Raw genomic sequence first — 12,390 nt, forward strand, 5'->3', positions numbered from 1 at the left:
AGTGCCGCAGTGCTCCTGTTTGCCCGGCTCTTGCAAGAACAGGGAAGCACTAGGCTGGACCCAGGCAGACCACGGAGAGCCTGGGAAGGGCACAGCAGCCTCTGGGCACCTTTCTGAGGTCTCTTCTCACTGCCAGTTGGTAGCTGGTGCCACCAGGGTGACAATCCATTGCACTGTCAAACCTGTCCCAACTCAGGGCCACACTGCGGGACATGGGCTCTCCCTGGAGCCAAAACAGGAATATTCTTGAGCTTAAGGAGAATGCAGCGCACTAGAACAATCATCATCCCGATTGGCAGTGCTTTGGATGAGGGTGGCTATAATAATACATGCGGATGGGGGCACCTGTAATAAGAAGTCCTGAGAGCACCAGGAGCCAACTTTTTTTTGGCTGGTGTGCCACAAATTAGCCCTGTACCCTCCCTGGGTGCGTGGGAATGTGTTTTCCCCAGGGCCAAATAGCAGCGGCACATGTTTGTGCCACTGCTAGTTGTCCCCGGGGAACTCCCCAGCACGTGTGCTCTGGCGTGTGGCAAGTTGCCCAAAGTCGGGTAGGCAGGGGATGCTGTGGCCAGCACATGGCCTGGCCCCAGTAGCCTTATTTTGAGTCCTGGGGGCTCCCCAGGGCTCCAGCGGTGACGATCTGGGTGCACAGAGCCTGGCCAGCAGCTGGAGTGTGGCTCTAGCTGACCGGGCTCCATTTGTAGGCAGCGCACACTGTTGCCATGTGTGCTGCCCTGCTTTTTTTGGCCTGGGTTTTTTTGACACTGAGATCTCCTGGTGTCAAAAAACCTCTCCTGAACTGCAGATTAACAGTGCAGTGAATGCCTGCATGTGGCACATATAGTTTGAGTGCTGCAGACAGATTGGTGGCACCACAAACTGCACGTGAATGCTCATTTGGGCACAATCCCTGAATGCCACTCTGATCCCCTTCCCCTGCCCCATCTGCTTCCTGCCCTCTGCTCTCTTCCCGATCTCCTGCTTTGTCTCGTTTCCTGTCTGCTGTTGTCTTAGAGGTTCCCTCCCTGATCTTGTGTGCACCACAGGAAGAAGTTGCCTGTGCCACATGTTGGCCACCCCTGCCTTAGTCAGGAATCTTTGCATCCTCCTTGCTACAGAAGATACTGATGCCTTCTTGTCCAAACCCCAGGAGACAAGGAGAGCACTGGGGTCACTGTCCTCTCTCCAAAATCTCGTTATTGGGGCCTCATCAGCCTTCTTCTCAAAACCCTAAACACAAAGAGGGCTGTTCTAAGCTAGGAAAACGGAGAACAGCTCTGCTCTCTTCTTTCAAGTCCAAATGCCAGGACAAATGACGAGTCTCTTTGTCATTTCTACCCAGGATTCCTGATGCAGCAGCATTTGGGAGGGGGCTGTGGGGTTGAGGTAAACTCTGTCTGAGCCTGCTAAATTGTACTGATGGAGACTGGTGGGTTGGTCTTGCAATCAGCAGGGTCCAAAGCTAACACATGAAGAATGTCACCCCGTCACTCCCAGACTGAGCCCGGGTGCTTCTGGTTAGAGAGATAGTTCCTTGCTCAAAATGAACACATGGTATAAGCCAATGTTCAACTTTTTGGCCCCACAGGCTGGATGTGTAGTGTGGGGCTGGTGCCTGGATCCAGCCCGGTGTACAGGATCCTTCTTTGTACCACTTGGATTGGGTCTCATCTGCCCAGATCTCAGCTAACACTGCCAGGATTCATAGGCACCATGGGAGCATAGGAAAGTTGGGCTGCAAGGGATATCAAGGTCACGTGTAATCCAGCCCCCGCTCAGGGCAAGACCAGCCCTGATTGAACCATCCCAGCCCAGGGTCTGCCCATCCTGTTCTTGAACATTTCCAAGGATGGAGAGTCCACGGTTTCTCTAGGCAGCCTGTCCCAGTGCTCAATCATCCCTAGAGTCAGAAAGTTCCTCCAAATCTGCAACCTAAATTTCCTCTGCTAAAGCTTGAGGCCATTACTGCTAGTCCTGCTCCCTAAAGCCACAGAGAAAAGCACATCTCCATCCTCTCTACCCTTCAGGTATTTGAATCAGACTATCATCCAATCCCTCCTCAGTCTTCTCTTCTCCAGACTAAATAACCTTTGTTCTTTCAGCCTTTCCTCACAAATCATGTTTTCCAGGCCCCTAAGCATTTTTGTTGCTCTACGCTGGACTCTTTCCAGGCTGTCCACATCCTTCTTGAAGTGTGGGGCCCAAAACTGGACAAAGGACTCCAGGTAAGGCCTCCCCAGTGCTGAACAGAGCAGAAGAATCACTTCCCTTGATTTGCAAGTGACAGTTCTGTTAATACAATCCAGGAGGCTGTTGGCTTTTCTTGGCCTGTGTACCTGGATCCTACCTTGTGCCATCTGGACTGGACCCTGGGTGCCCAGATCCTGCTTTATGCTGCACCACCCCGCACACCTAGATTGGGACCTGCCTTGCTCCAGACCCCTGTGCCCAGTAGAGTACAGGGCTTGCTGTCCAGTGTACAGGGCTCCCCACAAATCTGGAAATTTGTCAGCAGGGGAGTGGCAATCAATGTTACCACCACTCCCTTGCTACCACATGTTCATCCCTGTGTGGAGCCTTGCAGCATTGGCAAAGACCTGGCACAGTCATAGCATGTGTGGACCTTTTTACAGATTCTGAAGCTACGTGCAGGGACCTACACTTACATTTCAAAGCAGTACCTGTAAGGGGCAAGAGACTGGAATAGCAAAGAAGAGACACCGAATGCATGTGAATGTGAGGGGTATGTGGTATGTAAGGGATGTGAAAAGCATGCTGTGGTCAAGGCACCCAAGGGGGAGAAAGGGATGCAGACGGCTTAAAAAAACCCAGGCACAGACGAGGCCTATGGGATCTCCTCTTCACCCGCCCAGAAGACCGGTGGATCCCCCAGAAGGACTTTCTAAATACCTGGCTGCAATGAGACACTTTGCCCTCAGGATCATGTAAGACCTATGCAAGGCTTTCTGTTGCCTTTAGGCTCATTTAGGCTTAGTCGTGTATGCTGTCACTGTGTCTAAGCCTAGGCAAAAAAATGTTCTTGACCTTTGTCATGTGCTCAAACTTGTAAACTGCTGTGCTCCATAAATATGTTCTTCAGAGAACAGACCGTTCTTATCTAAGCATTTTATGACTTCAGTGCCACTATCTGAAGTCTAATATTAAGTCTGGTAACAGCAGGAGAGACATGGCTTCATGGGCTGGATCTAGCCTGTGGGCTGAGCACCCTAGTATCAACCTCTTTGAGCTCCACTCTGAGGTAAGTTTCATATAGAAGCACAAGCAAAGTCCTACCTAAGACTTTGTACAGCAATCCATGCCAATGACTAAAAACATGGGCCAAGGCAGCCCTTCCTAGGAGGGATTCCAGCCAGCATACACATGTTGCCTATGTGCTAAAATGCAACCATCTCTGGGGTGGAATGTGGCAGCTGTTTATTAGATCATGGCAACACATGGCAGCAAAACAGAGAACAGCCCTCTGTGATTCGCAGTGGTTTGAGACAGGAAGTGAAGATGACTCCTGGCTTAGAGAGGGAATGGACATGAGACGTGTGCCAAATCCACACCCCTCTCCTGCTCCCGTCCCCGCACCCACTGGGGAAGGCAGCAGGTCTTGGGAGCAGGGCTGCCACTTGCAGAGCTACTACGTGTGAACCACTTCTAAGCACGTGCTCTCCAGCCCTCGAGCCACCTCTGCTGGGGGTTGAATTCTGGCCCCTTCAGCAAGGTGCTCATGCCGATGAAACATTTGGGACTTCTGGGACAAAATCAAAATGTTTCAGTGCTTTCAAAAGAAAATCCCCACTGGCTTTCATCTGGAAAAAGCCTTTGCATTTTGAAATGGCAGGCACTGCGTTCAACAGGGTCTACAAAGGGTTAACCCACCACGCACACTGAACCGTATCAAGCAGCTTTTTGACCCCAACATGGAATCTGGCCAGGTGTTTTCAGTTTCAGTGAGAAGAACAATTATTTTCTTAACGAAAAGTCACCTTGAGGCTGGTCTTTGCTTTTCAGAAGGGCCTGGCTTGGCCTGCAAGGCAGAAAATCAGCCAATCGCCCCTTTCTCACTAGAATCCAGCAATGCCACCGTCATTATCACCTGGCTCCCTGGCTCAAAGCTGGGGGTGGACAAGCCCTGGAGACTGGGCCCCACCTCCTGGGCAAGGGGTCAGGGAGCCAGGGGTGGGGTGTCTGCTGACTCTCACACCATGTGCCAGACTGGGCACTTGAATGCTATACTGCTACACTGATGGATGGTTCAGAGGAACTTGCTTTGACTTGTCTTCCAAGACACTGAGGCATCTTGGGTGTAACATGGTGCACAGGACCACAGGCTGTGGGACCTTCCTGTCTGCATAGGAATAGGGTCCTGGCAGGCCAGCTGGGAGGAGATGCTGTGATGCAGCAGCCACAAGGCCATGGGGGAGAACAGGCTTCTTCCCAGAGCAGCCCCACAAAGCAGGGGGCCCAACGCTGTGTCACACACATCCAGGGAGAACTGAGGAGCTGGGTACAGGGAGCAGGAGAGTGGTGGGCTGGAGAATGGAGCAGCCACGAGCAGCTTCATCCAACAGGCTTGCTGGGAGTTCACCTCTGGCTGGGAGAAGCCACCTGGATAAAGAGGGCTGGAAAAGGGAGGGGAAAAAGAGTGGATGCCTCTGCTTGGAACAAAGCCATCATCCCAGGAGAGGGGTGTGGGGCATGTCATTGCCCAGGGAGCAGCAAGGACAAGTTCTGGGACTTGCCCTTGGCTGTTGCCAGCTTGTGCCTCACCCAGGGAAGCAATGGGAAGGGGAGGACTGCTTGTGCCCAGCCCCAACCCCAGCAGGACCTGCAGCAGTGGGCAGGAGGAACACAAGGCCAGCAGGCCTCATGGCCAGAGCAGGGCTTTGGTGCTCTCTGCTGACTGGCCCTAGACCTTCAAATCTGCTATGGCAGCCAGCTCAGAGTGGATCTGATATCAAAGAGCTGTTCGTGCAAATCAGGTGCAGATCAGTGGGAATCAGGGAGCTCAACATGTCTGAGCTTCTGACCTCAAACAGTCAGAGCCAACAGCAGGATCTTGGGGGAAGCCTGCTCTTGACAGGGAACGATGGGGAAAGAACCAGGGCTCTGAGTAACTGGCCAGAGCCTGCAGCCACCTCCAGGCATCGGCTTGGGACATCTCCTCCAGGGCACTACCAGGCACCAAACATCCTCTGGCTCCACTTTCATCTGTTCCCCCTGCCCACGTGCTATCCTTACCCGTGGCCTCGGCATGGAGGGTCTGGCCATCACAGCTCAAGACCTGGCAGGACAGGAATGCTTTCCTCCCCTCCATTCTGTCCAACCTGCTGTCCACCAAGACCACCGAGCCCAGCAGAATGGGGCTGCAGGGAGAGAACAGTCAGACCTCAGCAGGACACCACTCCCTGCCTCATGCAAACTGCCCAGCACCAGCTGTGTTCCACCCCAGAAGTGGCTGCACATCACAGGCTGCTGACCCGAATCAAGGCTTCCCAGAGGAGATCTGATTAAGTTGGGCTTCAACTTGAAAACAGAGTCTCAGTTTAAATTCTAAGACTCCAAGAGCAGGGAACGTCTAAGCCAAAGCTCCCACCCTGGAGCTGTTCTCCTGCAACATGCTCTCCCCAGCTCAGTTGAGTGTCTAGGGAGTCAGGCTCATTACTGCCCTCATCTGCATGGCAGAGCAGTAGTCAGGTTGGTCAGGCATGACTTGCCCCTGGTGAATCCATGCTGACTGTTCATGATCACTTTCTTCTTCTCCAGGTGCTTAGAAATGGATTCCTTGAGGATCAGCTCCATGATTTTTCGAAGGACTGAGGTGAGGCTATAGTAGGTTCCTAAATCCTCTTCTCTTTCTTAAAGATGGCCACTATATTCACCTTTTCCAATCATCCGGGACCTCTCCCAAACACCATGAGTTTTCAAAGATAATGGCCAGCGGCTCTGCAATCACATCAGCCAACCCCCTCAGCACCCTTGGGTGTATCCCATCTGGCCCCATGGACTTCTACACATCCAGCTTTTCTAAATAGTCCCTAACCTGTTCTTTCATCACTGAGGGCTGCTCCCCTTCTCCCCAAACTGTGCTGCCTGGTGCATTAGTCTGGGAGCTGACCTTGCCTGTGAAGACTGAGGTAAAAAAGGCATTAAGCACTTCAGCCTCTTGCACATCATCTGTCTCTAGGTTGCTTCTCCCATTCAGTAAAGGACCCACACTTTCCCTGACCACCTTCTTATTGCTGACATACTTGTAGAAACCCTTCTTGTTTCCTTCACATCCCTTGCTAGCTGTGACTCCAACTGTACTTGGCCTTCTTGATTTCATCCCTGCATCTCAAGCGATACTCTTATACTCCTCCCAAGTTATTTGTTCAAGTTTCCATTTTTTATAAGATCCAAATTTGTGATTTAGCTTACTGATGAGTTTTATGTGAAGCCAAACTGGACTTCTGTCTTACTTGCTAGTCTTCCTGCCCATGGGGGTGGTTTGTTCCTGTGACCTCAGTAAGGTTTCTTTAAAGTACAACCAGCTCTCCTGGACTCCTCTCCAGCTCCTGGGCATCAGGGGTTCATGATGGTTACTGAGTGGATGCTGGCAGAAGCTGCCGGCAGGCACTTCTCTTGAAGTGGGGCCAGGCTGCAGCATGAGGAAGCATCAGCTTCATTTAGTTGTAAGGTGGGGCTGCTGCACTGGGCACCGCATGTGTGCCACTCCGGGCACTGCCCAGGGCCCAGCTTGTGCATGCACCATCCCACTTATGGCTGCCCCACCACTCCCTCCCAGTGTTGGGATGCAGATGGCCTATAAAAACCCAGGCACAGATGAGGCCTGTGGGATCTCCTCCTCACCTGCCCAGAAGACCTGTGGATCCCCCAGAAGGACTTCCTGAATACCTGGCAGCAAGCAGGGCTGCATTAGGAGACACTCTGCCCTTAGGATCATGCAAAACCTATGCAAGGCTTTCTGGTGTCTTTTTGTTTTATTATGGTACATTTTCAGTTAGGCTCAGCTGTGTCTCACTGGGCTGGGTCTGAGCCTAGACAAAATTTTTCTTCTGTCCTTTGTCATGTGCTTGACGTTTTGAATTGCTGTACTCCATAAATCCTCTCTTCAGAGAATGGACTGTTCTTGTCTAAGTATTTTATGATTTCAGTGCCACTATCTGACGTCTAATATTAAGTCTGGTAACAGCAGGAGAGACAACATGGCTTCATGGATTGGATCTGGTCTGTGGGCTGAGCATCCCTGGTATAAACCTCTTTGAGCCCCATTCTGAAGCAAGTTTCATATACAAGCACAAGCAGGCCATATCTGCAGTGCCACATACTGCCTGTTTAGTTGTCCTCTGCACTGTAAGGGAGCAGTACAGGGTTTTTTTATGACCCCTGGATATCTCAGGCTGGCTGAAAGGGAAGATCGGAGAGGAACTGCATCACAGGGCCAGGCTCCCAACAGAGCAGGGTGAGATGCGGGCTCTTTCAGACTGTGATTGACGTAGACCTGGGGCAGGACCCCAGGGCACTAACTTCTGCTCAAGCTGCAAAGAGAAAGACCAGCCCCAAATGGCCCCCAGCTTTCCTATCACCCTCCTCTGCCTCAAGATGCCCGGAGGGAGCCACCAGTCACTCACATCTTGAAGTTGATGCTGAGGCTGGCTGTCATCGACTTCCCAGCAAGAAAGATGGAACAGATCCCACAGGTAGTGTCTATCATGGTGGCCGTGGAGCCTCCATGGGTGAACCTGAAAGGGAGCTGGCAATGTGAGAGGAGGGTGGACAACTGGCCCTACAGGCAGAAAGGGGGCTGCTCCCCCCTCCCTGGGGTTCATACATGCCCTCTCGGCTGAGATGCAGGCAGCAAGTGCTCCTTACCCATCATACCCCTCCAGGTAGGGGCCTGGCTGGTACACGGTCACCACCCTCTTCTCAGCGGGGTTGAAGAACATCACATACTCGAAGCCCAGCCCTTCCCCATCCAGGTTCCGGAGGAAGATGCGGGTGTCCTGCCGAGGCTTCTCAGCTTCCAGCTTTATCGAGTCTGGGTGGAGGGAAGGAAATAATAGGCCAGGGCTAACAGGACAGCATCAATCTGAGGAGCAAGTCACTGCCTCAGGCTGTTAATGGCCCCTGCCCAGAATGTTATAGATCCAAGGTGATTTTGCCACTACAGATGCTTTCTGTGTTGCACTGGGCTGGGATGAGGCAGCCTGTCCGGCTTTCTGGCTGCCAACCCCCAGCACAGACGTGATGCATGGAGGAGTCACTGTTTAGTAACAGCTGTAACATTAATTCAGCCAGAGCCTGAACCCAGGGCCCATAGGATGCTGTGAAAGACCCAGGCAAGGGGAGACCAGGAAAAGAGCCTTGGGGGTTGGGGTGGTGCTGGGGTGGGGGGCATTGTTTTCAGTGCAGGGCTACAAACTCACTTCTTATTGGCACTGCAAAGGCAGATGGACTTGAAGAGGGACAATGATTTTTCAGGGGGAGGACAGGGCGGTGGGGGGAAGAGGAGAGGGAAGGGGGGTGGGAAGGGGAAGAGAGAGGTGGTTGCAGCAGAAACTGAGCAGAGGCGCTGTACCCTGGGTTGACATGAAGGCAGGAGTCTGTTTGCATCCTAACCAGAAGTGCCCCTCTGTTCTGATACTGATTTAAGGAGAGTCCCATGAACTTGGCATGCACATATCTGCTGCCCAGAAGCCATTGCTCTGAGGTGTTCTGGAAACAAGGAGGAGGACTCAAGGAGAGCATCAATAGGAAAATGCTCTTTTTTCCCCAGGGGTACAGCCACTAGAAGGGATCTTGGCAAAAGCTTGAGAGCATCAAACCAGACATCCCCAGCTTTAGGTGGGGATGAAATGACCATTGTTTCAGGTACCTGCAGCAGAGAAGGGATTGGGCTGAGCTGGGTTGTACAGAGGCAGAATGGTTTATTGGTCTGAGCAATCACTGCTGCGAAGCACAGCATCTTGGGATATGACAAGGCCACTGACACCAGGCTAACCAGTCTTGATGTGATACCCATGAATCACTGTACATAATGGCTTCAATAGCAGAGAAGGCAACTTAGGGGAGGTGAGGGAGAGACCTGTTCAGAGTTACAGGAGGGAGAAGGAAGAGACTTGCTTGTTAGGGCTATGATGTGCCGATAGGATGGGATCCTTTTCCACGTCCCGTCCTTGCTCTTCTCCACAAACTTGTTATACAGGTTCAGCATGTCCTGGCTCCAGCTAGCATTGGGCAGGGCATAGTCCTTCAACCACCCAGCCTGGGAGAACTGGGTCTGAAAAATGGACAAAAGGCAATGAAGCTGGGTAGTTCCCTAGCTGTAACTAGTGCTCCCTTGCTCCTCTACAAACATTCACCTGTCTCATGTGGAAAGACCAAGGGCCAGCTATTTGTATGAGCTGTTGGTTGGGGCTGCACTGGTGTTTTGTGTATAACCTCCCCGGGCAGTTTCAGAGGGGTGCCGCCTGGCAACTGTCCTCCCTTTGGAAACAGAGACTTAATGTCTCCAATTCCCTTGCCCAGAAGTCTTCCCTGAGGTGGAACAGATGGTATGCAGGGAGCTATGGCAGCCATTCTCAACCATAAGAACTGCCATTTACTGGGTCAGACCCTGGGTCCATTTTGCCTAGTCTCATGTGTCCCACAGGGGCAAAGAGTAGATGCTAACAGGGAGTGTGAACTGGGTCTGACCAGGATTTTTTCCCCACCGTTTCTTTCCCATTTGCAACCTCCAGCATTTAAGACCCAGGAAGTCTCATTCAGAGGCCGTGCTCCTCAGTGCCTTGCTCAGTAGCTACTGATGCCCCTTTCCCTCAAGAGCATGTCCAATCCATTTTAGAATCTGGCTAGATTGTCACCTTCCACCACATCTGGTGGCAACGAGTCCCACACTGTTCCACTTGTGTGAAAAAGAACTTCCTTGTGCGAGTTTTAAACTCTCTACCTACCCGTTTCACGTTGTGACCTTTAGATCTTATATTGTGTAAGAGAGTAAATGATAAATCCCTATCGACTTTCTCTTCACTGTTTAGTATTTTGTAAACCCTTATCATGTTTATTCTCAAGTGTCTCTTTTCTACACTGAACTAGCCTGGCCTCTTTAGTCTCTCCTCATATGGAAGCCCCTCTGTGCCACGAATCACCCGTGTTCTCCTTTTCTGGGCCTTCTCTAGTTCTTCTATATCCTAGCTGAGGTCTGGGAACCAGAACTGGGCAGTGCATTGGTGCCAGGGTGCCACAGGATCCTTTTTAAGCGTGCTGTGGCATGCTGCAAGTGTTAGCATTGTCAGATGGGTGAACACCTGAAATGATTCAGAAGCTAAACCCAGAGATTTCCAATAGGAATCCACATTGTCAAACTGCTCTGCCCTGTTGTCACCTTCCCGAGTTGCATCGATCAATATTAATATTCTACAACACCCCAGGCGCCCCTGGAAAGATTTCATTGCACCCTGGTTGAAAACCACTTTTTTAGCAGATTCAAAAGCAGCTTGCTATGGCCCAGCATCGCTCATAAGATCCACAATAACCAAGAGATCAGAACTGTTTCTCTGCTATCGTCAGTGAGCTGCAATCGCTAACCTTCTGCCTGGAGATTCCCAACCTCCCTCACAGTGGCTTGGCAAACTGAGGCAGTCAGTCTGTTCTCCCCAAGCAACGCAAAGTTTGTTAACAGATGTTCAGCTAGGCAGTGACTGGAGGACAGCGACCAGTTCACTCTCCAGCTTTTGTCCTCTCGGGTGCATCCTTGGATCCCTCTGAATTCTGAAGAGGAAAGGATTTCCCTTATGCAACAAGCTCGGAGCAGCACCTGGGGACTAGAATATTTCATGACAGCTCTGAGGCAGGTCAGCCACCCGGCTTTGTGCTGCTTGCGATGCTCACAGCTGCTCTTCTACAATTAGACAGCCTTTCCTCGAAGGACAGGAAAGCACTTCACCAAGGGATTCAGCACTTCTGTTTTAGTGAGGGGCAAGTGGAAGGCAAACAGGGCAAGTGGGACGTTTGAGGACCAGTCCCCAATTCAGGTAGCGCCTCGTCCTCTGAGACAACCTAGCTGTATCTTCAGACACTCTGAGCACCTGCGCTTCCCATCACAGCTGTGAGAGGCAGCAGCAGCTCAACCATCTGAAAACACAGGCTGGGCACCAGGACCAGTGTCTACTTTTGACTCGGTCCAAGCGACTCCTCCCAGGCCATAAGGAGTCAGAGTCTAAGTCAAGATAGAAACCTGCATGTTCCTCGCTCCTTGCCACCAACCAGCCCCGTGGGTCCCCACAACACTCACCACAGACATCCGGAGCAGACAACATGCAGCAGCTGGCCGGGACTCTCCAAGGACAGCCTTTGGCCCAGGACAGGGGACCAAGCTGTGCCTCAGCTCCCATGCCAGGGCCACGCGACTCCTCCACACGGCTCCCAGCACGGAGTTGCGGAGCCTTCGACCCAACCCTGCTGAGCATGGCAGAGGGAGGGGACGCAGCCAGGTCCACGGGGCCGGCATGGTCCAGCTCCGGCTTTGAGCTGCATCAGGAGAGCTTGACTCAACAGAGGAGAAATGCAAAAACTCCACAGCTCTCGGTTCAGAGACAACACCTTGTATTAGACCCGCTAAGAAATCACAAATAAAAAAACATCTATTTTTTTTAGGTTTCTTAGCGGGTCTAATCATCCTTAAACCAACCGCTCTCGAGCTTTGCATTTCTTTCCATCTCAGACCAACACGGCGACCAAATACATCCCCGAAACACGCTGGATTTTAGCCGGTTTGGCATTTAAACTTCGTTGTTCAACCACAGTAAAGATTTTGATGCCTCCCTGGCCCTCCTGCGGCCCGGGAAGGACTCCTACCTGATCCGCACGTCAACGAGCAACTCGCCCAGTCACTGACACCCTCGTGGGAACCCTTCGCGTCGCCCCGCGCCCGCTGCACCCCGACGGCGCCGCGCCGTCCCCACGTGCCCCGGCAACGCTCCCCCCGAGGAGACTGACACAGCTCCCACTTTTAAGCTTCTTCCACGTGTTTTAGCTCAGGGAGGAGTGAGTCCTCTGCTAAGCCAAGCTGGTCACCTGCCACCTTGGCTCATCTTCGTGCCCACGGGCACGGCTCGTTCCTGCGCCCTCATTGTTTCACCATCATTTCAGGTACAGAATGTTCTCCCCCCCACTCCCAGCGGAGCCCCCAGGCGTCGGGGGACGGACTACACATGATTTGCCCCCCCGCAGGTCAGTCTGGGGGGAAGGGGCGTGGGGGGGGGGGGCAGCTTGAAGGCCCCGGGGGGGAGGGGCGAGGTTCCCGTTGCCACAGCAACAGCGCCGGGAAGCCGCGGAGCTTCCGCGTTCTGCCCGCTGGCCCCGCCCCTTCTCCGC

General features: G+C 52.5%; 1 protein-coding gene across 10 annotated transcripts; it reads right to left on the reverse strand.

Annotated features, from left to right (window-relative positions):
• Window positions 1-3,421: 3,421 nt before the first annotated feature.
• Window positions 3,422-12,317, reverse strand: LOC102559435 (acyl-coenzyme A thioesterase THEM4). Of its 10 annotated transcripts, none has more exons than XM_019492402.2 (7): window positions 12,091-12,317; window positions 11,309-11,544; window positions 9,139-9,295; window positions 7,888-8,053; window positions 7,647-7,757; window positions 5,254-5,378; window positions 3,422-4,634 (listed from the first exon to the last, which is right to left on the reverse strand). In XM_019492402.2, exons 2-7 carry the CDS (start codon window positions 11,522-11,524, stop codon window positions 4,597-4,599), a joined length of 813 nt encoding a protein of 270 aa, XP_019347947.1. In that variant the 5' UTR covers window positions 11,525-11,544; window positions 12,091-12,317; the 3' UTR covers window positions 3,422-4,596. The 10 variants fall into 10 exon arrangements, with proteins under 10 accessions (XP_019347947.1, XP_019347946.1, XP_014453274.1 ...); XM_019492401.2 differs by having other exon boundaries at window positions 11,309-11,631; XM_014597788.3 differs by having other exon boundaries at window positions 11,872-12,317.
• Window positions 12,318-12,390: the final 73 nt, after the last annotated feature.

This window comes from Alligator mississippiensis, chromosome 15, assembly GCF_030867095.1.
Source record: "Alligator mississippiensis isolate rAllMis1 chromosome 15, rAllMis1, whole genome shotgun sequence".
Lineage (NCBI taxonomy): Eukaryota > Metazoa > Chordata > Crocodylia > Alligatoridae > Alligator > Alligator mississippiensis.

Bases quoted from the DNA above. Each gene is read 5' to 3' on its own strand.
- LOC102559435 (XM_019492398.1), bottom strand. From the start codon at position 11,722: ATGCAAAGCTCGAGAGCGGTTGGTTTAAGGATGATTAGACCCGCTAAG. The intron at 8,054-9,138 runs GCAAGTCTCTTC...CCCTCCACCCAG, and splicing joins GCACATCATAGCCCTAACAA to ACTCGATAAAGCTGGAAGCT. The intron at 5,379-7,646 runs GTGAGTGACTGG...CTCTCCCTGCAG, and splicing joins CTCAGCATCAACTTCAAGAT to CCCCATTCTGCTGGGCTCGG.